The sequence below is a fragment of the Gallinula chloropus genome (assembly GCF_964237585.1).
Source record: "Gallinula chloropus genome assembly, chromosome: 1".
In the NCBI taxonomy this organism is placed as follows: Eukaryota; Metazoa; Chordata; class Aves; order Gruiformes; family Rallidae; genus Gallinula; species Gallinula chloropus.
The window spans coordinates 87,096,361-87,124,032 of NC_140085.1; the positions used below are offsets into that span (position 1 = coordinate 87,096,361).

General features: G+C 38.5%; 1 protein-coding gene across 2 annotated transcripts in view; it reads right to left on the reverse strand.

Annotated features, from left to right (window-relative positions):
* Positions 1-27,672, reverse strand: part of STXBP5L (syntaxin binding protein 5L) — a gene marked incomplete at both ends in the record, with an annotated part of 196,325 nt that overhangs the window by 82,264 nt on the left and 86,389 nt on the right. For both annotated transcript variants that reach the window (XM_084276050.1, XM_084276049.1), the window contains 3 exons: positions 160-243; positions 7,796-7,859; positions 19,459-19,593. In XM_084276050.1, the coding sequence (XP_084132176.1) occupies positions 160-243; positions 7,796-7,859; positions 19,459-19,593 (283 nt within the window). The remainder of the gene's footprint in view (positions 1-159; positions 244-7,795; positions 7,860-19,458; positions 19,594-27,672) is intronic.

Here is a 27,672-nt window from a genome sequence, read left to right on the forward strand (position 1 = left end):
ACACTCATGAGAGCATAAATCATTAGGACTACAGATTGCAGGTTTTGATTTCTATTGTCAATAACCTGATGAAAAGCATAGCACAAACAGTATTTACAGAACAAGACATAGGACAAACTGCTGAATAACAGTTTTACTGAAGTAATGGAAACTGCTTACCTCATCATAATAAGCTCTCAGATCAGCTCTTTTAGATCGTAAGTCCCACAGTACTACAGTCCCATTTTCATAGCCTATCAGTAGCTGGAAAAGGGAAACAAACACTATTATACTTTCAGAGTCAAAAGGTATATACACATATTGAAGAACTTTGTGGTTTCAAGATATATTTTAAAAAATAAACACGCACTACAAAAAGAAAAGCCAAAAGTATGTGCAAGATTGGACTGTAGTTCGTACTACATGTAATACCCAGCTCTCAAATTGCCTTTCAGTATAAATTACTTCTCATTAGTGACAATGAAAGTTTTAATATGGAAGGAAAAACATGCTTCATGTTCCTTTGCTTGTTTGTTTCTTTGGTTGCTTTTGTGTCTTTTGTGTTTTTTTTTTCCCTGAAAGATTATGTTCCTGGATAGTCTTTACAATTGTGTATCTGCTGAGAAAAGAAGATCATAGCATCTTAGTTCTTCCCTTCCTTGCCCCTGGTTGGAGGGGAAACTGACACCTAAGAGATCACTTAACTTCAAATCAAAGAATCACCAGATTAAATTCTCATTCAGCTACACATATTCCTTTAATTTCTGCTTGCTATTACATTAAAACATTTTGAACTCCTCCTCTTGCAGAGAATAAATTGCTTGCTTTCCTAGAAATTAAAAATTAACTGGCATGCCAATTTTTACTTCTAGAGCTAGCATGTCATATCATCATACACACCTGGGAAATACCAGCAAGTAAGATTTGTCAAAAGATAAAAGAGAAGAAAAATGGTGCCCAGGAGAAAAATAAGACACAATCCTTTCTCCTTGTCTCTATTGAAAAGAATTGAATTATTGTTCTGGCACTGTATTGAGTATTTCAGTATGAAGATTTCAACACATTTAATTGCAGATCTTAAGGAAGGTATGAAGTCTGGTCTACTTAGGTGTCCTGGAAATAGTTTTCTATAGAGCCTATCTTCCTAAGAATATGTCCTGGACATGAAGACAGAAAAAGAACAAACTGACAGACTTACACATTTTAGTTATTAAGTATTTTATACAACTGGCAGTGATAACTGCAGATGTTCTTTGTCCATAAACACATGGATCACAGAATGCAGACAAGAATTTACAGTTTCTATATTAAGAATATGAGCAGATGAATGATGAGACTGTCTCACTCTGTGAGACCTTACCAGCATCTTTGCCTTCACTCACTTTAGCTTACATAACCATAAAAATGAAACTTGGCTGGGCTGCTAAACAAAACATCACTTGATTTCCAAGTTGAATATAATTGATACATCAATACTGCTATAAAAGAGGCTGGGAATACTCTCAGTCCTACTAGATATGATTCTTTATATTGCCAGGAGAATATTCACTATAGGAAGATGTATTACCTAATCTAGGAATGATTTATTGTTAGTATATTTAATACCTGCATATGAACAGTATCTGATTATTTAACAATTCTGCTTCTGAAAAAAAATCAAAGTGTCCCAGAGAAACTCCAGAATATTTATCATTTTTTCTCTGGACGGGTCCATATGGGATTCTGTGGCAGAGTAAATGTGTAAAGCCATCCTGTTCAGAAAGCATGCAGCTAACTGGATAGCATTTGTGTCAGGATGCCATATGGTATTTTGGAATAATAGATTGCCATTGAGAGAATGAACAAAGAAGTGTCTTACTGCAACTGGTTTTGCTGTTGGCTTAGTGATCCTAAATGGAAGACAAATGTATAACCAGGAGTTAGTGATCCACACAACAGTTAACCTGGGTAGGTGCAGGCCTGTGCTGTGTGATGTTGTGCTGCGCCTAGCACTTGGCTACCAAGCCTGTGTTGTGCTGCACATATTCCATGGCCACAAGGTAAACTTTGCTGTCTAATTGCAAAGAAGCAGCCTGCAGGCAGTTCCCACTTGGTAAAGGTCATTACAGCACTTGTGTGACCTTGTCGTTATCTTAATGTAAGGTAGCATGTTCTCATGTGAATATCCTTTCGCTTGACAGTAGAAACAAATAGAAAAAACAAACAAACAAACAAACAAAACAGTGTGGCCAGTATGTCTGGGGAGGTGACTGTGCCCCTGTATTCAGCATTGCTGAGGCCACACCTTGAGCGCTGTGTTCAGTTCTGGGCTCCTCACCATGAGAAGGACATTGAGGTCCTCGAGTGCGTCCAGAGAAGGGCAACCAGCCTGGTGAAGGGGCTGGAGTTCAAATCATATGAGGAGCGGCTGAGGGAGCTGGGGATGCTTAGTCTGGAGAAGAGGAAGCTGAGGGGAGATCTTATCACCATCTACAATTACCTGAAAGGAGGCTGTAGAGAGGTGGCTGATGGTCTCTTCAGCCAGGTGACAGGAGATAGGACAAGGGGAAATGGCACTAAGCTGTGCCAGGGCAGGGTCAGGTTAGATGCTAGGAAAAGATTTTTCACTGAAAGAGCTGTCAGGGCCTGGAACAGGCTGCCCAGGGAGGGGGCTGAGTCACCTTCCCTGGATGTGTTTAAAAAAATGGTAGATGAGGTACTTGGGGATATGGTTTAGCATAGGACAGGAATGGTTGGACTTGATGATCTTAAAGGTCTTTTCTAACCTAGTGATTCTGTGATTCTTCTGAGATCTCTAAAGACCAAAATGCTGGCAAACCTCTCCACAGAGGGACCAGCACAGCATGCTGTATCCTGATTGTAGGTCCATCCATCTGAACAAGTTGGGGTTCCTACCTTCTGAAGGAATGTAAGATAATTATCATATATTAAAATACCAATACATGGTATTTTAATCATTATGTTATGAGTTTGACTGCCTTCCTTACTGTTATCCTAACAAGGATTTGCTACAGTGCATTACTGCTGGGTACCAAACCACTGGAATTCAGTTCATATCTACCAGTATTCTTTTCACCTCAGTTTTTGTACACATATATTCAGGAAACTGAAGGAATAGAAAAGCATGTAGTTTGTGACCCTGTTTTATAATGAGCCTTTCTCCCTGGTGAAGCAGGCTTGTCTTTTGATTTTTATCACTCTCTTTTGCAAAGAGATCACACTCCAGGTAATCACACTGAAAGGTTAAATACCTCCTATTAGAGACAGCATTTCATCTGATCTATTGCTGAAATGATTAATGCACAACAGCACTATTGAATTGCAGGATACAAAGTGTTGCGATTTCAGAGAAGTTGCAAACAGATTTGCTGTGTGGCCAGGAATCTGTCTCTCTCGGTAGCCAGGCAGCTAAACCACTAGTACTATGGTATGACAATAAAGTCAGAATTCCAACTGGGTGAATGTGATTAGTCTAGGTATATTTATGATGAACTCTGACCTGGTTGAACCATAGGAAACTCAAATATTTGTACTCCTCTTGGCCACAGTGAGCACCTGGGACACCTATAGAACAAGCTCTATGTCCGTAGTATTTGATGAGGTAAAAAATAAAACATCCATAAATGCAACTGAGGGAGAAAACATAGAAAAAGAAGAAAAATGCATGTAAAAAGAGTCAAGGAAGTAAAAACCTGATTTCTCTTCAGCTTGTGTTTTCTGGCACCTTATTTAATTACTCATGCTTAATTAGGTTAAAAATGATGTAGAATGCTGGGCAGAGTTCGAAGGCAGAAGAAACCGGAGTCCTGCAAACATCTTCTTTGTCTAGTGGAGTTGCTCCACATTGTGACTTAATAAATCCTTCTTTATGTAAAGCTTTTGATGGTGGTGTTTTAGGGAGATTTCTCCTTTAAAATCAATTAATTGCATCCTGGTACGTGCCAGCCAGCCCCTTACTCATCCTGGTAGCACAAAACAGCTGTGAGGAAAAAACTAAGCCTGTTAAATGCACACTGTATTTAGGTGTTATTAGATCTCAAAACACAGACTCAGAGATCAGAAGTTTAGCTCACCAGCTAATAGTTAATAACATTAAACCTTTTCCTATTAAGCTTTCTCCAGTTGCTGGGAAACTGCAGATCATTGCAGTTAATGTCTTCTCCTGTGTCAGCAAGAAAAATCATGTTTGCTATGGATCTGCCACTTAAAAATGTCTGTGCACTTTCAGTCTGTTCCTAATGTACCCTTACTCATTGATTTGGCAGTTATATTTCATGGACTTAATCACTAGGTCCCCAAATTGTTCTTAAGTGACAAATTACACACACAAATTCTCTTTGTCGTCTATCTTCCCGTCACAGCTTGCTAGATTCATAAAAGAGACCACGTCCAAAGTCTGTCTTGATAGTTTGCCTGGAGGGTACTCTGGAAAAATTTTGCATGGCAGAAATATTCTGGAATTACATTCTCTCTTGGTACAGAAAAACTGTACAGATACAAACCGGAACTTTTAGATATCTAAAGATTTTTTAAAAGATTAATATACAGTCAGAACACAAATTTTCCTGGCTTTCAAAAAGAGATCTTATGATTTTCCTAGATCTGGAAAAGTTTAGGACTCTCAACCACTTAGTCCCCATAGGAGAATGCTACTTTTTTACTCCAATGAAACATGCCCAAATCTGTAAACAACTTCGTGATACTCCAGAGAAGGATATACTACTAGACCCTTGCAGAGTACAATACTCTTGTACTTGTAGAGTACAAGAATATCTGTATTTTGAGCATGTTAATGACTGATTTGTACCTACTATTTAATTCCTGGAGCATAGGTAAAGAACACTTTCTTCTGCTGCCCCCCATGAGGTAATGTGAGGAATCTGAGATTTCCTCCACCAACACCTCTTGGTAGTCTTTCGTTAACTTGAAGCTGAGGAGCAAAGCAAAGTCTGTCACACTATCCTGAAACAGTTCTATTACCTAAGAACAACTCTGATAAATTAAACAAAATGTTTACATGTCACAGTATCTTGTACTTCAACGGCCAAGAGGAAATATCAAAGAACAATATGAAGAGGGCAAGTACCTTTATCATACTCTCACATATTCTCTCAGCCTAAAACCATAATTTTCTCAGTCAAAGATAGCCAACTCCTCAACTAGACATGATTCCGTTTTGCCTCATCTTTAATAACCTTTTAGGAAAATTCAGCAAACCTCTCTAGTAACCCTCAAATTGATTTCCTTTGTGTTAAGTTTTCTAGTGTCCCTTGTGGCCAATATTAATTTTCAGCACCCACAACACCATTTGGAGAAGGCTTTATAGCTTCTATTATTTGCACATTTGAGGAACTTAATTGCCTTATTGGAATCTGGCTTTTGTCAGCTTCATTTGATATCCTTTTAGTTTTTGCATTGAAAAAGATTATGCACTGTTTGTACCCTTTTTGTAACAATTATGGTTTTCAGATTTGGAATCACAAGCAGCTCTTTTCCACAGTGAATTGTCCTGTCTCACTTAGTTTTGTCTCACACAGAAAACCTTGCACCTTCTCTGAATTTACTTTAGCACAATTACCTTCTTTTTGAGGCAGAATGACAAATATTATACTCAGTATTCAGCAGGCAAGTCAACCATGCATTTAAGCAATAGCCCTGTTTTGTTCTCTAATCTTGTCCAGGTAATGCCTAATTTTGATTTTCTTTGTTGGACACTACCAAGCATTGAGCTAACATTTTAATTAAACTCTCAATTTTCTTAATTTTCATTAAGCTCTAGATACCAAGCAGCAATGATCAGCTCAAACCGATTGTTGTGTATGTAAAGTCAGAAATACTCTCCCGCACACATATCACTTCACATAATTTACACTGAATACTTACAAAAGAAAGTATTTAACCTACCATTTCACTGTTCAGTTTCGCAGCCTCCTGAAGTCCAGAAAACCTGATCACATATTCTTATTCTCTTTTATAGATTGTTTCTGACTATGCCAAACTCAAGAAGTGTTTTTATCCCCATGTTTTCACCATTCTGAAGAAAGATTGTTTTATCCTTCATCCTTTCAACCAAAGCTTAATGAGACTTAATTGAAAAATTCGGTTTAATTTTTTTTCCCCCTCTACTGTTGGATTTTCTTGATCTAGGACTACATCTTTTGATTTAGTGCTTGGATCTTCTCTTATATCTGTCTGTGCCTTTTACTGATATCTCCTTATACACATCAAACACCATAAATTCCACATTCAGCAAATCTGCAGGCATTTTTTTAGCACCAATTTGTTCTTTACATCACCCTCTATCAATGATATAAGCAATTGCACTGGGATGCTTTCAGAATCGCTTACATTTGTTACTCTTTCTCTCATAAATTTCCAATGTTTGTTTTTCACAGGGATCCATCTCATTTTGCTGTTGCTGTTGTTATGATGCTAATACTTCATCAGTACCCAGATGTCTCCAGTGTGCCCTCTGAGCAACAAGCAATCGTATTTGCAAGTAAGCTCTCCTCTAACTCCTTTTCCAGGGACGTTTTAATCTTCTTTTTATATGCTGAAGTCAAAATATTTTAGGTTTCTGTTTGGACACGGTGCATGACATTCGTGTAAGAGATGTTCACTCACAAGACATTTCTTTTCTTTTAGCAGTTTATTCTTTTTCCCTACATCATGTGCTTTAGATTAGTCATAAGCATTTTGTGGCCAGTGAACAAGACTTATGCCTCATCAATAAGCCTTCAGTTTTATCAGGTATTTTGCCATAGATAGTTAAATAGAATCTCTTAATGGCTTCTGGTTTGAGGTTAAAACACTATGCTTTGTAGCATTTAATTAATTTATTTCATGTATTCTAAGTTGCTCAACCTATTTTGTTTCTTCTAAGAAGGCTTAGAGTTCTGCTCTAGCTTGTTGGAGGGCTGGCTGGATGGCAAGTGCATACAGATCACCTTACAATATGGATAAGTCCAAGATTGGAAAATGCAAATGAAATTCAGATGTAGTCATCAGTGTTTTTCTTGGTACCCATATTCATTTCAGCTTGATATCCTCCATATCAGCATCAGGAATTCAAACTGCTGCTACTTTTCAATAACCATCAGCTGCTACGTGAGGCACAGTATCAAATAGATACACTATTTGTAAGATGCAGCCCTTCATAAATACACACTAAAATGCAACTGGCAAAAGTGATCAGAAAAGATGAGACAGCTAAATGCCCCTTCCACACAGGCCTAATGCTCAAAAATTCAGTAGCCACACATAAATAAAAAATTCTAATAAAACTGGTACTCTGGCAACCAAATCTCATTTTGGACAAACTACCATGCAAGTAAAGCCACCTCCCATTTTGCCTCCTGATATCAATCATGACCCTAACATGCTGACTATGTATTTTACTTCCACTTGACAGCTCTTTGCTGTTTTTAACTCTGTTTACAAACAGCAGCAAGTTCCAAATGCGGGTTACTATGTAGTTAGTATTTCTGTATCAGAAAAGACTGATTATCTTATGAAAACTTACTATCATGGCTTCACAATAGCGTGTTTATCCACGTACTGAAATAATTTTACTCAATTCTTACTTAAGCAAAGTCAAAGTTTGATTTGTTATGAAGCTTCAAAGTACAGTATGTTGTCTCTATCAGCTTTTTATTCATTAAAACTGCACAAAGAGAATTTCTTTCTTAAACACTGTAAAATAGTAAGGGTTAAAGAAAACATGATAAAGTTAGTGGGTAAAAAAAAAAGAAAGAGCTATCAAGGCAAATAAAGGTTATGAAATATTGAAATATTTTATACCATTAGTTGTACTCACTTTTCCCTCATCTCTTGGGCTGTCACTTAAATGTACAACCGGCCCAGGGTGAGTCTTTGTGGATCTGCAAGACAAAAATAAATTCAAATCTGTAAGTGTTTTTTGTATGAAGATCTAGGTGCTTGCCTTAGTTTCTAGGTGTGTTAACATGTACCTCCAATTATTTAAAAGTAATTCTAAAAAGCCCTACAGGGGAAGATAGCTATCTGAAAGTTACCTGTATCTTTTCAGATTCTCTCTCCTCTATTTCCTTCTTGCCATTAGAGGCAAATATTCTCCTTTGTTGATGAATCCATTCTTCTATTTAAAAAAAAAAAACCCAAGCACTATTCCTCCTATTACTGTATTTCCCTCTCTCTCATTTCAAAGGCTTTTTGCCTTTTCTATTCTCTACTCTCTCTCCTTCTGCCTTACCTCCTCACTTGCTTGATTTCAAGGATAATCTATCAAGCATTGCAAAGTCTTCACTGGATTAATTTAAAATACCAATAGCAAGACTCACCAAGATCCAGTCTCATTAATGACAAGGCTTCAGTAATCTCATCTACGTTGCTCTATCAGGCAGCTTCTTAGCATTACTTCAGTGAGGTTTTGGAAATGCATCAGCATCTTGGCTTTGTCTATTTTGTAATGCCCTATGACATTTTCAGACCAATACAATTGCACTCACAATGCATGTTCAGTGAGACCCATCTCAAAAGTCTTCGTAAGCCTCTATAAAGATTACTTATGGTTCCTGCTGTCCCCTCTCTTTTGTAACATGTACCAACAACGCAGCATGCAACTTCATAGATGGACTGCTGCTTAAGTCACTGATGTCCAGCACCTGACCAGCAAACACAAATCATAGGAAACTGAATGGACAGATGAAGATTTTTCAACTGTCCTCTTTTCTGACCAGACCTTTAGGCCCTGGCAGTCGTACAGAGCAAGAAGACAAGCATCAGTTCATAAAGCTTCGGGCTATTTGAATGCCTACACAGAACAGGACCCTTCTTCCATCTAGTTTCTGGGGTGAGAGCACATGTCCCTTGGAGTTCAGCTTAAGATCTAGGCTTGCATGTCAGGTCTTGGTTCACCATAGGTCACCAGGAAACAAAGAATATGACAGAGATTGGCAGGGACCATAAAGCTAAAAGTTTACCTAGAAGCCATCCCTAAAACCATCAAGGCTACAAGTTTTTAAAAAATCTGCAAGAGAATTAAAAAACCAAACCAAAACAAGGTTCTCCAGCCAAATTGCTCAAAGGATTTTCCTAAATATAAAGTATTTCTCTTCCTTTGTCTCAAATATGGTACTACAGCAAAACTGACCCCTGTTCTACCAGGTCAGACTTCAAATAAAGATCAGAGTGCTATGCAAAAATTCCCACACAACTCAAACATTAAAATACTGTGGAGTATATAGCTTTCCCCTTCCCAAAACAGTATAATCCAACATTCTTAAAAGCATACCTACTTTCCTCTGGACTCTATTTTCTGCCAGTAGAATGTTTTAAATATTTAATCTGTTTGGTCATGCACCAAAGCTGGGCCAAAGCAGAGTGGCAAATACCTTGTCTAATATTTACCTCTCAGCTAAAGACAATGAAAAATTATTCCAGACATCCTTAGACCTTCCAAACTAAGTTTATTGCAGGCCAAATGGATAGAAAACATCAAGTGACCTAAAGGCTAGACAACCCTCCAAGACTATACCCCACCCCTTCACATATATTTCAGCATAACTCCTAGCTGCATACTCAAGCTAGTAGCAATATGGCAAGCACTTTCCTTAGTGGGCTTTGTCCATGAGGTGATGCCATGCCACCATCTTCAGCTTTGACAAATCAAGTTTACACAGATACCTGCAGCACGTTACTATATGAGCTCTTGGTGACAATGGCTTCTGCAACATAGCCCAGCACAGAAATGAGATCAGCAGGAAAGCAGTGGACAGACAGTTTATAGGATAACATTCTATCCAGAATATCTTTACTAGTGTCAGCAGCAAGTACCCATCTGGCTTGAGACATGGCATGCAACAAGTTTTGCAAAGATGCAGCTGGTGGGAGATCTGGCTGTCATTCTTATCCAAGACAACTCCCCAGAAGGGTCCCCTCTGGCTGAGTTTCTGAGTGACCTCTACTGGAATAAAAAATAATTACCACAACACCAGACTGGAGCAGGCAGGGTAGATAGGCAGTGATGGGGAACTGAGGAGTGAGACAAGGATATCTGAAAGCAGTGCTTAGACCCACACACATCTTGTACATCTATTCTGAAGGAGTGAATATGAAATCTTGGGACATTCTAGGCTGAAGTGAACATAGGTTCATCTACTGAATGGGCCAGTGTATGTTGATGGAAAGAACTAGTTCTGTTTGGGGTACATGCTGCCTGTGTCATGATAAGCAAAGAAGGAAGGAAAAGATTAAGAGGAAAAAACCATGAAGAGGCAACATACGAAACTTCACTTTTTAGCCAGATAAGAACCACTGACACATGATAGAATAGGGAGCAGAGCCAAGCAAACATCAGGCATGACCAAGCTGGCAGCAGACAAAATAGTGAAAGGGGCACACATAGGCTGGCAAGGCACACTGGTTTTGGTGGTTATTACAGTCTACTGAACCAACCAGTATCCAGGCTGGGTTGCTTGGCCATAGCAATACTGGTGCTTGACCAGGACTAGTGGCAAAACTGGGTCAAATGGAGAGAGAAAGGGAAAAAGCACACTGTCTTTCCAAGCTACAGGATGATCCCATCTAGGCTGCTCTTTGTACCTACCACTTTTAGAAGTCAAAACCGATTTAGATAAATCTCTGCCACTGTTATAAGATAAATATGTCATTGCTTACCATAGAATGTACCCATTTGTCTTTGGGTAAGCAAACTCTTACATGATCTGTAGTCATAGTACATTACATCTAACCTTAGGCTAATTATATTTTCACTGTCACACAAACCAGCTGTTCCTGTGTAAATGATATAAAATTGTCTTTTACTACCAGTCTTACTGCTACCTTATATTCTCGCAGGGGAGTAGCCTCAGATTTCCATGCTAAGACCTCAGTTAAAAGTGGTAACCTTCACCAATACAAAATATTTTCCTGCCCTCTCCATTTGTCTCTTGAATCTATTGTAAACAACAGTTGGGGGATCCTGGGATTTACAAATTTATTGTTTGCTTTTCGGGATATTACCCACTTCTTGTTTATTTTAGAAGTATTATGCTTCCATTATTAGGTTCCTAGATATTTCTTTAGTTTGGCTGGGTAAGAGCTTCATATACATTATCAGCAAAGTTGATACCAAACACAGCAGTCTATCAACCAAATGTATGAGATTTGATTTTTCCTCATTCTCTTTTTGCCATATGTGATATAAGCATTCTTTTAATATTATCTTACTCCTCAGTATTTTAATAGTTTAGTTGTTTGCCAGGTATGTCACTCTATCAAAAGACTCAATGAACCATTGTTTTGCTTTCACATGAATACCACTAGCCTTTGGTTCCATTCTTGTTAGCTCTTTTATGTTAAATACAGCATGTAGATATCTAAGTGCTGGCAGTGAGGAATTCAGAGGAGGTAGGGTGGTATCTCTGTGAGGAGAGGTCAGGGCTGCCCTGTGGAAGACACAGTTGTCTCCAGATGGCTCTGACAGACCCACTGCAGTGCATGGCTGAGCCCCTCAGCCAAGACGGTGACACCACTGGGAAACTGTGTGCAAGAAAGGGCAAAATCCGCTGCACAGGCAGACAGCAAAACAGTGTGAGAAACAGCCCTGTGAGCGTCAGCAAAGAGGAGGGGAGGAGGCAGTCCAAGCACCAGAGCAGAGATTCCTCTGCTGCTCATGGAACGACCATGTCAGAGCAGTATGATCCCTGGAGCCTGTGGATGCCCACACTGGAGCAGGTTTATCCTGAAGGACTGCAGCCTGTGGAATGACCTGTGACAGAGTACGGGAAAAGTGTTAGGAGGAAAGAGCAGCAGAGAGAAGCTGTAATGGAACAACCACAACTCTCATCCATCTCCCTGCACTGCTCAGAGGGAATGAGGGAAAAGGAGAAAGAGGAGCTGGGAATGAAGAAATGAATTTGAGAGTTGTGAAGAAGGTGTTCAATTTTTCCCATCTCTCAACATTCTACTCTATTTTAACTGGCAAGAAATTAAATTTTCTCCAAGTCAAGTCTGCTTTGTCCACTGGCAGTAACTGGTATGTGATCTCCCTGTCTTTATCTTCACCCATGAAGGTCTCCATCTTATTTTTTTTCCCAGTCCATTTGAGGATGGGGAGTGAAAGAGCAGCTAGGTAGGGGTCTCACAACCAGCCAGGGTCCACCCACCACAAATACCTTGTTCACTGAACAGCTGCCAGCTTTCATTCTACATAGGCAGGAGGAAACAGAAAGTCTACTGAGTTTGGCAGTCATAACAACTACTCTGTCAGGAAATGAGAAAGGGTCTTAAACAACTGTATAACTTAAACTCATTTCTTAGATATGCCATCACAGATAAGATCACACTGTTTCTGGGGTGACCACATCAGATGTTCATGAAGCATTTTGGAACTGTAGATGCTATTCCCTGACTGCTTTCTTGCATGGCCTTTCTGGTGCTCCAAGAATTTTTTTTTATATATATCAAGTAAAATACTTGCATCAAAACAGATTCCTCTTTGGACTAAACAATAAGGAATATTCACAAGGTGCAGCACAAATTTCTTTGTGTGGATTGAGATGGGACATGCACAGTCCTATCTTGGGGTAGATATTCTGGGGGAGCATATACCCATACAAAATAACACCAGTTCCGACAGAGCAGGGAAGAAAACTATGGAAGAAAGAGTTATAACCTTCTCCATTTGGCATAGTTTTTTGCTTGTTGCTCTGAATCTGCCCTATGTCTGGAAACAGGAGGAGAGCTGTGATGAACCTTCTCTGGCAACACATCTTCCTTTCTTCATCTTTATAGTGTAGGACTATCCAAAGATAATCATGTGCACCACACTAAGTCCAGAAATAGTCTGCCAAAGGAAGATCACTGCCTTATGACTTGTATCTTCTTGTTTCTTCAGGGAAAGTATGCATAAATAGAAATAATAGCAATGGCTTTTTGAGCCCTTAGAGAAGTGTTGCTTGGAAAAGGAGTGTCCACCATTGGGGTCTAAAATTTCTTCTAAGGGTAGACATCATGACCACACTACAAGTAGGATTAAATGAAGCAATTATTTAGTTAACTATATTATCAATAATTTTAGTTTACAGAACTCATGAAACACTATCAGGGCTACAGATACAGTAAATACTACTTTGATACAGTAAATCATACTGCATGTGAAAATGTCTACATACAAAAAGATTTTGCCTCATGTAGCTTGGGTATATAGAAAATGTTTTCTTTCCCTTCACTGCTGTTTCAGTCTCCTTGGCAACTCTAGTGTAAAGTTGCGTGTTGTCATTGTGGAACAACTTAAAAAGAAAGAAAAGTACTGTTGAATTACATTAAAAACAAATGCAGAGATCCAACAGCTCCTGGAAGGGATAAAGAGGTACTGGGAAACCAACCACATTGGAAGCTATTGTGAATAAAACACACTAGTGCTGATGCCAGATACTTGTGTATAGGCATTCCTTGGAGCTGGCTTTAGGAGACTGTGCAAAAACTAAAGACATCCTATCCCTTGAGAAGGGAGAAAATAATGAAGAAAGAGTGGGTCAAAATAAGGCACAAGTGAAATATTTAAGCAGAGAATTCTTCATTCCCAAATACTGGCTGGGGTACAGCTCAGGATGACTGATAAAATAAAAGCTTTGAAAAACCATAAAAGAGATAAAACAGAAAGCTGAGTCCATACACAGCAGAAAGGGAAAAGGAAAAAAAAAAGGTCAAGTCCAAAAAAATAGCAGCAATGATTTGCAGTTAGAAATTCCTGAAGTAAAAGCTGCCTTCAAGAGAGCAAGAAGAAAGTATGAACTAATGATACAAAACACTGCAACATTTCATAGCCTTTGCTGGTCTTAAAGCCCACAAAAACAGACTGCAGAAGAACTGAAAAATGTAACAAAGGCTTCCCAAGACAGCTGTCCAGAACTAGAAGTCTGTTAAGAAACTGGTGGTAGTTTGAGGTGTTTCGCACTTCAGCAGGCATTAATTTATTTAATACATGTTCATTTTGGGAGATGAGAGAGTTAAAATGCTCTAAGACTTGACTCTTGCTCAGAATAACAGGACTGAAATGAAGAAACCATTCACTGTGAAGCAGGAGTCTTCAAGAAACTTGTAAGGATGGAAGCTTTTAATTATTTTATTCTAAAATTAGAAAACTCAAAAAGAAGTCTTCAGCAAAGTTATCATTTGGACCATGAAAATGTGGAAAATACATATATGATGTATTCATCATGCTGTGAAGTTTTATGCACTCTAAGAAACAATGACTAACTGTTTTAAGAACTTAAAGTATGAAGATAATATTTAAAACAGGTAAAAGTAATATATGACAAAATAGAATCAAATCAAGAGAAAACAATTTTCCTCCTGAAAAAAATTAGCCTGCACAACTACAGAAACACTTTTTGAGAAGAATGAAGATCTGGTGGTAGAAAGTGGTAAAAGGAGTCAGGAGAGGGGGAAAAAACATCTCTATGAGTCACTGTTACAGAGTTGGAGATGACTGAATGTGACAGTGCTGAGAAATGCATGTGCATAAGCACCAGCAGTCAGACATCTTCCACAGTTCTGCTTGTCACAGAGGTGCAGTGCAAAGAGACACATCCAGAAAATGGGTCTGGGCAAGGGAAGGGCAAAGAGAGGGAAGACTCTATCGTATTATACACCTCTGCCATATTTAAGTTCCAATCTACCCAATTCTTTGACATTCCAAAGCCCATAAATTTTGACAAGTTTGTTATTCATTTGTTAGTTGGGTGTTCAGACACTGGAATCTATGCTTGGGAAGGAAGCTAACAATGCAGATTTCTCATTTTTGGAGTTCACTGGACTCACATTAAGATCCTCATTCCCTTCTCAATGCCACATGACCTTCCAAAATCCTGCAGGCTGAGAAAACTAATCTCAATGTAGTTGGACTAAATGGAGACAGACTTATTGACTATTTTTGTCTTCCAGATCTGTTTCTACACATTTTGAAAGAAAAGTGAGAAACTGTTTTCTTATTAAAGAGTAGAAAGCCAAACAGCATCATGAGCCCCAAACATTTCTGGCAAAGGACTAGCTCTGCTACATGACAGAAATGGCAAGTGAAAACATTTTTAGTTATTCTTCATTCTTAGATGAAAAGATGTTTCACTGTGGTCTGAAGCAGTGACAAAGCATAAGATGGTAGAAAATGGCCTAGACAAGAATTGCTGCAGAAAATTCTTCTAAAAATCCTTGTATTCTCATGTTCTTTCTCAGTTCTGTACAAGGCTAGGTCCATTGAAACAACCAGCAATGTATATAAAGGCCCTCTTCAACCACTTTCTGAAAAACGAAGAGAACTGGAATTTCAGCTTGGTTTTTTGTTGTGGGGTTTTTTTCCTACTCTAACCAAATAGTGTAGCTTTACAGTGACTTAGGTATGGTAATACATAGTTTAACCTTCCAAAGTTGAAGCATTTCAGGTTTTAAAAAAATTAACTGGTTCAATGCCCTGTCAGTTTTCTCTACAAAGCCTTGATGACAAAATGAAATCTTGAGGATGACTGAGTTAAATCTGCATTATGAAAATTTCACTATAAGTAGGTACAAGTTAGTGAAAAAATTGAGAAGGGATTTTGAAAGAAACTCAAGTTATCTTGGTGGACTTAGACAGCAGTTTTAGAAAATGGATGAGAATTGCACAAAGAGATAAGAACTTTATCCTTCAGGCTTGTTTGTGCAGATGACACACAAATAGGACACACTCAAAATTTCATTTTCCATCTAAACTGAGGACTTGAATGTAGCAGCAGAGCAATCTCATTTACTGGATTACCTTGCCAACAAGTTTGACACAAATATGCTTGCACAAAAGGCAAACCCTCTCCTTCCGTGCTTTATAGAGAATAGCAACATCTACAAACTAACTGAAATAACAGAATCTATCTCAGAATGAAAAATAATGTTACGAGCACTGTTACCTCTTGCATTGTTTGCTACATACATACATATGTTTTCCTATTTTCTTGCAACCTCTAAAGTACCTAATAACAACTGGTCCTATGAGCCTATAAAACTCTGAACAACCTGATCTTATAGCTCATCTTCCTCTGAGTAGGAAATTGGTTTAGAAAATTCCCAAGGGGCCTTCCAACATGAATTACTGTATGATTCTGTAATACTAAAATAGGAAAATTATGTGAAGATTATATGAAAATAATGCAAAGATTAAAAAATAAAATAAGAACATGTCCATGGCCCCCCCCAAATTATCTCAAGAATATGTCTCAGAACAATTCTAAAGTAAAGAAAAGTGTACTACCATAAGCCCATCCTATGAATTTTACATTCCCTTTAAAAGCTAATCATTTTTTCCTACAAGAAAGTAATAGTACCGGAGAAAGTTCAAATTACTGAGAAAAGTCACCAAGCTTCAACTTCAGCACTGCTATAGCACCTGTTAAGGGTGGCTGCTATGGCAAACACCACCATTAGGCCCACCAGCCTTTTACCCTAACACAGAGAAATAAATCTGGAGACATACAGGACTCTCTGTGTACCTGTTTAACACAGACAACAACAACTTTGATTCCATATCAAGAAATACATGATGAGATTGAGTGGAGAGGTTACAGCCTTCTTAGACTAACTAGCACAGCACTTAGAGGGATCGAGTTATACTTGTAAAATTTATAGAACTAGATAGAGTAATGAATGAGTAACACCCATGCTCAACTGCCACCAAAGCAGTACATGGCAAACTAGCTTTTTAGGAGAAGCAACTATTATGGTAACCACCCAACACCTCCATGCACTTGAGATGACAAGGCCTATCTGCATTACATAGTCATTACCTTTCACAGCTTACAGAAGATTAGGAAAAAAAAACCTGCAAAAATCTAGGTATACCCCTGCCTAGGCAATACAAAGAACATAGTTAGGAGAAGCTGCTTGTTAACTAGAAGTTCTAGAGAGGTATCTTCTTGCACATCTAGCCTACCTAAAACAACTCAGTACTGAAACTTGTTAGTAGTCAGCCCTTATTTCCTAAATACTTTTTGTTGAAGAGAGGCATCGTTCTGCTCTGTTCCTATGAAAAAAATATATCTGTTGTGGCCATTAAAAAAAACAGATTTATCCAAAATAATTTTGAAAGAATTAGGAAGTGAAACTTGGTGGCTTCCACTTCATTAAAAAAATTCAGATTTATTTCCACATAGAATAGAAAAATCCTAATATCTGGAAGAAAGAAAATTCTGAATGCACACAGAACAAAAATGTGTTTCTTTGTTTCAAAGGGGTCATGAACACGATATAATCTATAAATACACATTTTTAAATATAGGAATAAAAAACTCCTCTAATATGTCAATGTCACCAAGAAAAAGTAAGAAAGAAAAAATAATTAAGATACATCCCACCTGAAGAACTCATCAGAATGAACATATTAATGATTAAACCATATTTTCCAGCAATAATTTTTCAGCCAAAGCTACTGAGCAGAGCCTGACAAAGGCAGGACAAATAAACATTCCAAAATTGAGAACCAGACAAAAGATTAACCAGCAGATTTTCTGAATCCCAATTCCATTTGAATCCTTGCTTTTATCTCCTTTAAAGACAGAAGCAGATTTTTATAACTGTGCCTATGAAGTCTGATGGAGGTAGAGTGGAAGGCAGAAAACAGGGCATCAGTTTTGTCAAGCTGGGGGACACAGTGATTAGTGAAAGCCAGTAATGATAATGGAGGGCAAAAAAGGGGAAAAGGGACAATTTTGGAGAAAAGTGGTTGCTATCAATGTCATCTCAGCTATGTACAGAGAATTAGATTAAACACTGTAGTCCTGTAGCCCTATTCTTAGATACTGTCCTCTTGGTTCATTGAGCTTGGTGAATTTCAGTTTACTACCAGAGGTTACAGGTTCCTCAGATGATGAAGCAGATGTCTCAAAAACAACATGAAGTACTATGTGTTTGCCTGCAGCAGTTCCTCTTGCTGGAACTTCATGGATGAAACAGCAGAGTTTCTGTTAACACTTTTACTTGCAGGAAGCGTAGATTTATCCCAGTTGGATTTTTATACAAGTTTCTCTCAATTTCATACCCATAACACAAGCACCAGTGTTAGCCTGTCAGAGCAATGTAATTCAACAGACACTTATTACCTTTCCTATCACTGCATTACGTTTGGATGATCCTGATCTAACTTAGCCCTGTGTTGAGCAGGAGGCTTGCTCTAGAGACCTCTTGTGCCTTCTCATCTAAATTATTCTACAGTTCAATGAAAAAAAGTTCTGCATTATTCTATTTGTAGGATGTTTGGAGGAGGTGGTGATCCAGCTACTCTCATAAAAACAGTAGAATTTTATTTCGTGAGACTAATGATTATCTGTATTTCACAGAATCATATAATCATTTAGGTTGGAAATGATCCTTAGGATCATCAACTCCAACCATTAATTTAGCACTGCCAAGTCCACCATGAGACCCTGTCCCTAAGCACCACATCTACACATATTTTAAATACCTCCAGGGATAGTGACTCAACCACTCCCCTGGGAAGCACATTCTAGTGCTTCACAACCCTTTTGGTGAAGAAATTTTCCTAATATCCAACCTAAACCTCCCCTGGTGCAACCTGAGAAAAATTCTTCTTGTCTTCTTGCTTGTTACTTGGGAGAAGAGACCCATGTGAACCTGGCTACAACCTCCTTTCAGGTAGTTGTAGAGAGCGAGAAGTTCCCCCCTCAACCTCCTTTTCTCTAGGCTGAACAACCCCAGTTCCCTCAGCTGGTCCTCATAGGATTTGTACTCTAGATCCTTCACCAGCCTCATTGCCCTTCTCTGGACATGCTCCAACACCTCAATGCTTTTCTGGTAGTGAGGGGCCCAAAACTGATCACAGGACTCAAGGTGCAGCCTCACCAGTGCCAAACACAGGGGGATGATCACTTCCCTTGTACTTCTGGCCACAGTGTTTCTGATACAAACCAGGATGCTTTTGGTCTTCTCAGCCACCTGAGCACACTGTTGGATCATATTCAGCCAGCTGTTGACCCAGGTCTTTTTTTACTGGGCAGCTTTCCAGCCCCTCTTCTCCAAGCCTGTAGCATTGTATGGGGTTGTCGTGAACCAACTGCAGTACTTGGCACTTGACTCTGTGGAACATCAATGGGCCTTGGCCCATTGATCCAGGATGTGCAGCCCCCTCTCTAGAGTCTTCCTACCCTTAAGCAAAACAACACTTCTGCCCAGCTTGGTGTCATCTGCAAACCGTGTTCCTATTTCATGTAACTGCATAGTTAAACAGATTGCCAAATAACTTTTTCTTCTATATACAACATAATTACATGGTCTCTATCATAAATTTGAATTCATAATATCCCATAATAAATCAGTTAATACAGCATATGCATTCATTAAATAAAAGGTTTTCAAAATATTTGTTAGTATTTACAGAAAGAAATTATTATTAAAAATTAACCTTAAGAGAGCTAAAACAATGACCATAGACACAAATGGAAAAAATTTTGCACTTACAGTTCTATTGCCTTGTTCCACATGATAACATATCCAGAAAGAATGAAGGACTCGATATTTACAATGTGTGTATTTCCCCTCTCTGTTCCAACGTAAAGCCATTTACTCTGAAAAGGTAGATGGCAGTAAGTAATCCTGGAAAGAAAAAAAAAAAAACAAAAAAAGCAACTGAATATTGTATTAATATTTTTTAACACTTTTACAGGTGAAATAATTGTTCCTTCTATTTTATAACTTCAGAAAAGCCTGTTGATCAGGCACAGCATTTTGAAGGATGTACATGTTTTGGTGGTCATCTCCAGAAAAATCATAAAACAGAACATGAAACAAAACAGAGCCATCTGGTCTGCCTAAACTAAGGGCAGGAAACAGAAGCTCCACAAGTAAGTAAATTGCAGGATGATGGTATCTAAGTTAGGCTTTTTAATATTCTTTCTCAGAATAAGCAATTTTTCCAATTCAACAAACAGAAGTTAATGGACATCAGCAGGATTAATGTTTTGTACAACAGATGTGTAACACCATCATTCACACAAGAAAACATTCCCTTTATTTGCTGTCTGGGAGCACGGGGCAATAAATAACAACATTACCAAGTACAGTTCAGTATAACATCATAAACATACAGAGAATTCTACTAACTAACCTGCAGTTAGATTCACATTTAGTCCAATTTCTTCTTATTTCTTTCAATTTTTAACTAGCTCAAATTTTATTTTGCACTCCAAAATACACACATACTCTGTTAGGTCCCAGCCCATGCAAAAACCTCCCTCGCCTGTGGTTGATAAATCCTCTTAACCTCTTCACACTGATGTTCATTCAGCACTTTTTCTGTAGCAAACTATTACATTACAGGAAAAGAAAATTTTTGCGACCTTGGAAGTGTTGAAAATGCATCTGTCTAGTGACTGACAAACAACTCACGAGCTACAAAGTGACCCTTAGTTGACACGAATGCTGCTAATCCAAATTCTAGCAGTTGTCATCAGACTAAACAGGTTCAAGTCTACCTAGGAGCATATTGATTTTCAGTACTCTGATTAATCATATAATCATGAAATGGTTTGGGTTGCAAGCGACCTTAAAGATCATCTAGTTTCACCACCCCCTGCACTATGGGCAGGGAAACCTTCCACTAGACCAGGCTGCCCAAGGCCCCATCCAACCCAGCCTTGAACACTGCCAAGGAGGGGGCAGCCACAGCTTCTCTGTGGCCAGCACCTCACCACCCTCACAAGGAAGAATTCCTTCCTTTTATCTTAATCTAGATCTACCTTCTTTTGGTTTAAAACTGTTTCTCCTTGTCCATTGTTGCACCAAAGTCACATGATTTTCATATTCCTAGAAAATTATGCACTGCTCTGGAGTAGTTTTCTCTTACATTATGTGAATTAAATGCAAACTGCTTTACATATTATTGACTTTTCATTTTTAAAGAAAATATTAACTCAGTTTTGAGGTTTGAAAGCTTTGAAATGAGCCTCAGAATTTTAATGAACACCTTCGATGTAAGAGCTGAAATTACGTCATGGCTGCTTCAAAAGAAAACAATGAAGTCTCATACTGTAGTTTTCATTGTGGATGAGTTACATATCCCACAAGCAAATTAAAAAATCATCTTTATTACTAATCATGTTGCTCCAAGAAAAACAAAAGATAATTTTAAGAGCACTTCCTCCAGCCTCTGCTTTGTTATTTTTGTTTTTCTGCTGTTAGTACTGAAAATTTTCCTGGAACACTATTCCTGGTGGAGAGTGGGGAGAGCTGCGAAAGGGGGGGGGAAGAATAAATGGATTTTTGTCAAAATGATGAACAGTTTTTCCAATTTAATTATTTAATTACTCATTGCTTGACATCAAAACTGCAACTAAATTTATACTATGCCTTTTCCCATTATACAGATATGGACAAGCATAGAACATGTATAACAGCACTGACTAGCAGAAGGGTTCAGTTTCTCTAAGATCCTACAAAAAAACAAACATCAGCTTGAAATCCCTCTCAGAATCCTACCCAAAAAAGGTAAACCATCCAGGCACTCAGAAAAGATGGAAATCTTACAAATTTACAGGGGCAGAGGAATGTTGAAGCTGAGATTATTGCTTTAAGTCATGAAACACACATAAGAATTTTTAGACAGATAAAAAGCAATTTGTAGTTGACATGAAGTGCCTAAACAGAAGCACAGGCTAAAGCTATAGACAATGGAGAAAAGGAGTTGTCTCCAGTAGATCAAGCAAAGGATGTAAATTATGAGGTATTTGGCCTCTGGAGGCATTTACTCTTCTCCCTGTACTATATATATATATTAAAATAATAAATTTTAAATAAGTATAAATTTGGAGCTCATCAGCTCTGTAAGACATGTAGAACCCACGTAGAACAGCAGCAATCCATTCAGTCTGCTGTCCATACCAGGTGATGTGTTTGCAGCAGATGGCTGTGCAGTTCCCCAGATAGATGTGAGCTGCGACCGTGCATGTTAATGGCTGCAGTGTCTCCCCTGCAGCATGGTCTGTTTGAGTCACTATATACCAGGAAGTCCTAGGAAGGCAAAGATCCAAGATGAACTCCATTATTAGGATTTCTGATGTTTTACTTAAACTAGAAGTTTAATTTACTGTTTGGGCTGACATAAGAGTACAGGAAATAGTTAAATTACTAACTAACTGGTATGACTAAGAGTCAAATGAAATACATAGTAGTCTCATACATCCGGACAGTTTTTCCTTTCAGGATTTGGTGATACTGTATCACAACATGAAATTTTCTCCTATTCAAATTAGATTCTCTGCATACTACACAAGAGAATTTAAAAAACTTACTAGGAACACCACCCCCCCTCCCCGCCAATCCTAGCAGACAGTGAATGAACCAAACTTGCCTTTGAGACTGATTCTTGTGGAACCACTTGTTTTTTAAATGTGTGATTTAGTTTTAATTTAAATTAAGCAAAATCTTGTGTTTCACATATATTTTCTGCTAGCATCAGTCAACATGTCTTTTGAGTTAAAAACAATTGGTCCTCCTTATTTTATGTGTTCATTACTTCTGTAGAAGGAAGTGGAGCTGAAAACTCACTGTTCATAAATTGTATTGGATCCTGGTGACAGCAATAACAGAGGTATTGGAGAATTTAGGGATATCTGAACACCAAATACTGCAAAAACATTTCCATCTCTGGATTTTTTTTTCCAGTTGAGTGTTACACAGACTGCTCAAATATAAATTATTGTTTTAAGACTATTGTGCATACACTGCAATTAAAGTTTATCACAGGACTGGGTAGGTGTAGAGTATCTAATGAAGAGTGTAATATTTAGAACTTAGTTCTATTTTTCCATCGAATTAGTCAGGAGATGAATGTGACTATTCTGTTTATAACTACTCAGTGAATCATCTGTAGCAAGAAATTCTAAGTTAATAATGAAAGTCTATTTACAATCAAACACTGTGAAACAAGTCACCATTTAGTTCACATACTACTGTGCCTGTTTCCTGACCAAACTATCAATAAAATGACCACTTGAAGCCATTACTTAATCTTAGTTCTCTTAAAGTAGTCTGTAGAAATCAATGTTCTAAAGAAAGAGATGGTAAAATTAATTGCTTTACATGATGGAATTCAATACATATTCCTTACGAAGGAACATGAACGAGATACGGAGTCAAAGCAGTGGTAACTTTCTAGTGCTGTACAGCTCTTTGCCAAAGTCCCTTTCAAGATTTGTATCTCAGATTACTCAGTTCACCCAATCAGTTCACAAAACAATTCTATTTGTCTTTATTTTATATTGGTCACTATTTGTACAACAGCAATAATTGAATCTGTCAATTGTAATACAAGAAATAAACATTTGGAGTTCCTCTCTTCTGCTTAACACAGGCCAAAGTATTTCTGCAAGTTAATCACCACTTGAACTAGCATATATTGAAAGACACCTGTCTTGATTTAAAGAATATAAATGACGGTAGATTCCTTACAAATGCTGAGGGACAGCAAATCAAGATTCCATCTTTAAAGTAGAATTTCAATATAAATATATCCCAAGCAAAGTACTCTTATAGCTACTTGTGAATGTGCTGTGTATAATTAAGACACCCCTCCTTCCCATTTCTATAAATTCTACTTAGAAAAAAATGTTACGAAAGCATTCTGACCTTACAGATTCATTTTGGACAAATAAGCTTAAAAAGCACTCATGGATTCCTTATATAGTTTTTTGCTTTGACAAAACAAAAAAAGCTCATGCAGCTGTTCTGCAAATTCTTTAGAGACGTCACCTGGCTGGTTGTCCACTGCTGCTTTCAGTGTTTAAGATACATGCATTTTTCATGTCATTCCTTACCTGAAATGCACATAAGCTACAAGAATAAAAAAGAGGTATACGGGAAGCAGGAAAAAAAATTGGAAAATTTTAAGAAATGCTGTCAACAAACTATTTCTTTCTCGACGTATTTTGGTTTTGTCTGTGGCTGGATTTCACTTTTCTTTGGATCTATTGGCACATTCTGAAGCATTCTGAATTTTAGAAATTAGGAATGATTATTAATCTTTTGAAGTGTTAAAAACCTAAAATATAAAGTGCAAAACAAAGAACTATCAATTGTATATTCAATTCCTCATTTTCCTTGTTTCTGATTAAAACAATCTAGAGTAAAAATAGGCTGTTCTTCTGTTTCTTCAAATGCTACAAGTTTCTGTGAGAAACTTTTGGACAAGTGGAAGAACCCTGCAAGTCCAAAGTTAGGCCCATTCTCAATTTGTGTATTGGGTTTGTGTGACAAAGTTTTGGTAGCTTGAGGGGCCACAGGAGTGGATTCTTTGAGAACCTGCTAGAAGCTTCTCTCATGTTCAGTAGAGACAATGCCAGATGGCTCTAAGATGGACTTGCTGTTGGCCAGGGCCAAGCCAATCAGCAACACTGGTAGAGCCTCTGGGTTAATGTAGTTAAGGGGGGTGGGGGGGTGGGGGGCGTGGGAGGCGGGGGTAGATGTGTGTGTAAAACCACCAGAAACAATTACAACCAGAGAAAGGAGTGAGAACATTTGAGAGGAACAGCCTTGCAGACACCCAGGTCAGTGAAGAAGGAGGAGGAGAAGGTACTCCAGGCACTGGTGTAAAGATTCCCCTGTACCCATGGAGAAGACCATGGTGAAGCACGCTCTTCTCCTGCAGCCCACGGCGGATGATGGTGGCGCAGATACCCACCTGCAGCCCATGGAAGAACCCACACCACAGCAGGTGGAGACACCTAAAGGAGGCTGTGACCCTGTGGGAAGCCTGTGCTGGAGCAAGCTTCTGCAAGGACCTGTAGCCCCATAGCGAGAGCATCCCAGGCTGGAACAGGTTTTCTGGCAGGACTTGTGACTTCACGGGGGCTCCACGCTGAAACAGCTTGTTACTGCAAGTCTGCACCCTGTAGAAGGAACTCACACTAGAGCAGTTTGTAGCCTGTGGGAAGGGCTCATACTAGAGAAGTTGGTGAGGAATGTCCCCCATGGCAGGGACCACATGCTGGAGTAAGGGAAGAGTGTAAGGAGTCCTCCCCTTGAGGAGGAAGGAGTGGTTGGGACAACAGCTGACCACAGCCCCCATTCTGTCCCCCTGCGTTGCTGGGAGGAGGACATAGAGGTATGAGGAGTGAAATCGAGCCTGGGAAGAAGAGAGGGATGGGTAGAAGGTGTTCTAATATTTGGGTTTGCTTCTCTTTATCCTACTTCAACAGTCGAAGCATAGAGCATGCAACAGGTCCGCTCTTTTTTAGCAGTTTTATTTCTTACAACTACCCCTTCTTACAACTCCACAGAAGATCATCCTGGCCTGTTCTACATGCCATAACACATATGGATGACAAAGTTTGTAGCCTGTGCAACTAATAATTTGTTTAATCTTCAGGATGGCAGAAAATTACTTCCTTTCTTCTTGCACATATGTACAGCAAAACCCCTCTTTTGTCAAGTCCCTGTTACAGTTTTGACTGTAAATGCATTGGGATGTTTTACATGTGGGAGCAGGATCATTGACAATGACAGTGGCATACTCTCCCTGGTTAGATCTTTAGTATTACACAATGGCAACACAGTAAACTGAACAAGTTGAACATTTAGACTTGGACCCATGGAAAAAAAAAAAAGGAAATTATAAGAAAACTTGCTTCCTTAAAGAGAAAAAGATCCTGGAAGAAACCAGCGTACTTTTTATTGGCTTCCAATTTGTTTCTGATGCCAACTCAAGGTCATTAGACACTAAAAATGAAAATAAAATTTCCACAAAGTTAGTGGAGTAAATCAATGAAATGGGGTTGGCAAACCTCATTATGCTTTCTTCTTTAGGGGAAAGACAGCGGACGTGATTTTTCTCCTGTCTGCTAGCTTGTGAAATCACCATTTCTCAGTCATAGTACTTAAACATCAAAGAAATAAATGGAAAGCAAGTGTAAAAATGGAATTGTAATACCAAGCATAATGACAGTGGTGGGCAAAACAGACCATAACAAGGGCTACTGAGTTTCTTTACAATAAAAAAAGCCAAATAACAAAGGACAGAAGATTGAGATAAGTTCTCATAAAAGACGTTTTTGATTTATTTCTTTCATCGATTTTGTAGCAGCTGCATTAAAAAAACCCAACCCATACCTATGGGTAGAGTTTCTCTCATCCTTTTACCCAACATAGAAGCTATAAATGAAAAATGCAGGTTTTGCTTCCCAGTCTTACAGTTTCAAAACAGTAAATTTGGACCGAGGTTGAAGATGGAAGTTTGAAACTTATTTTTTGCTAATCAGCTTGACTTTACACAGCTGGTAGAAAAGTAAATATAGTATTTTATACCCTGCTTGCTGCAACATATACAGATCCGTGTTCATCATACATTTTTACTGTAATAAATTTAAAACCTATTTTATATCCATATTGATCAAGTTATTTGAATGACTCATTGAAATACTGAATTGACTTCAAAGTAAAAAAACTTCCATTTTTACCATGTATACTTTTACTGTGCATACACAGTTTTTTTTCTTAACAGCTTCCATCAATTAAAATCATGTAGACTTATTGGAGACCAGCTGTTCTCATTTGTTATGCTTCAGTAGACAGGGACTCTGTGATTAACGGTCCTTGTTTTTCTGCAATTTGTAGTCTCTCTCCTCTTCCTGCTCATGTACTGTTTAATGAGATAATCTCAACACTGACATTACTAGCTCTATTTCTGATTTACTGGAATAATGCCCAGAGTTTATTGTGACAGAAGGAAAAGTATCCTAAATCATTGCATTGGATTCTGATTGAAGCTGCCATGTGCCTGGGCAGGAAAGGGGTGTTGTGGTTTCCAAGAACCAAACGACTTACTGCAACAGAATGGGTGAATGTTCTTCACTGATTTAATATGTGCCTGGGAATCTAATGTGACAAAAGACAAAGGACAGATATGAACAGGATTATGAATCTACATCTCAAAACTCAAATTTGAAAACATCAAAAAATAAAACCACGGAATGCCTGTAACTATACTGCAACAAGCTGAACATTCCCACTGATAATGTGGACTGTTTATGCTGTCTGAACTTGTTGAAATTTTAAGAGACATCTTCTTTAGCTATTTTCTAATATGAATATGTATGGTATGAAATAAATGATGCATAGTTCTATTACAGTATTGGACTTCTCGTTTGTTATGACCATGGCTGCAAATCATGGTTATTCAAACTGTGGCCGTTTTGTAAATATTCAATTTTTCTATCTGTGGTGGTTTGGCTCTGGGTGGAGGCCAGACACCCACTAAAGCTGCTCTATCACTCCTCTTTTTGGCTGGACAGAGGAGAAAATAGATATTGAGAGGCTCAGGAGTCGAGATGAGGACAGGGAGAGATCATTCTGCAATCAGTGTCAAGGGCAAAACAGACTCAGCACAGAACAAAGGAAAGGAAACTCTAATTTATACACAGTGAAACCAAAGTCAGATAAGGAGAAGTGCGACCACATCTTAAAGCACCTCTCCTCACCCCTCCCTTCTTAGCAAACTGCACTTTAGTCATGCTTTCACTCCCTTCTCCTCCCCACATTGTGGTACTGGGAGAGGCAGGGAATGGGGGAATGGGGGTTTCAGTAAGTTCCTTACGAGTGGTTTTCCTTCTTAGCCTCCCCCCCAGCAAACCTGCTTCGGCACATGTCTCTCTCATCTCTGTGTGTGTCTCTCTCTCCATGGGC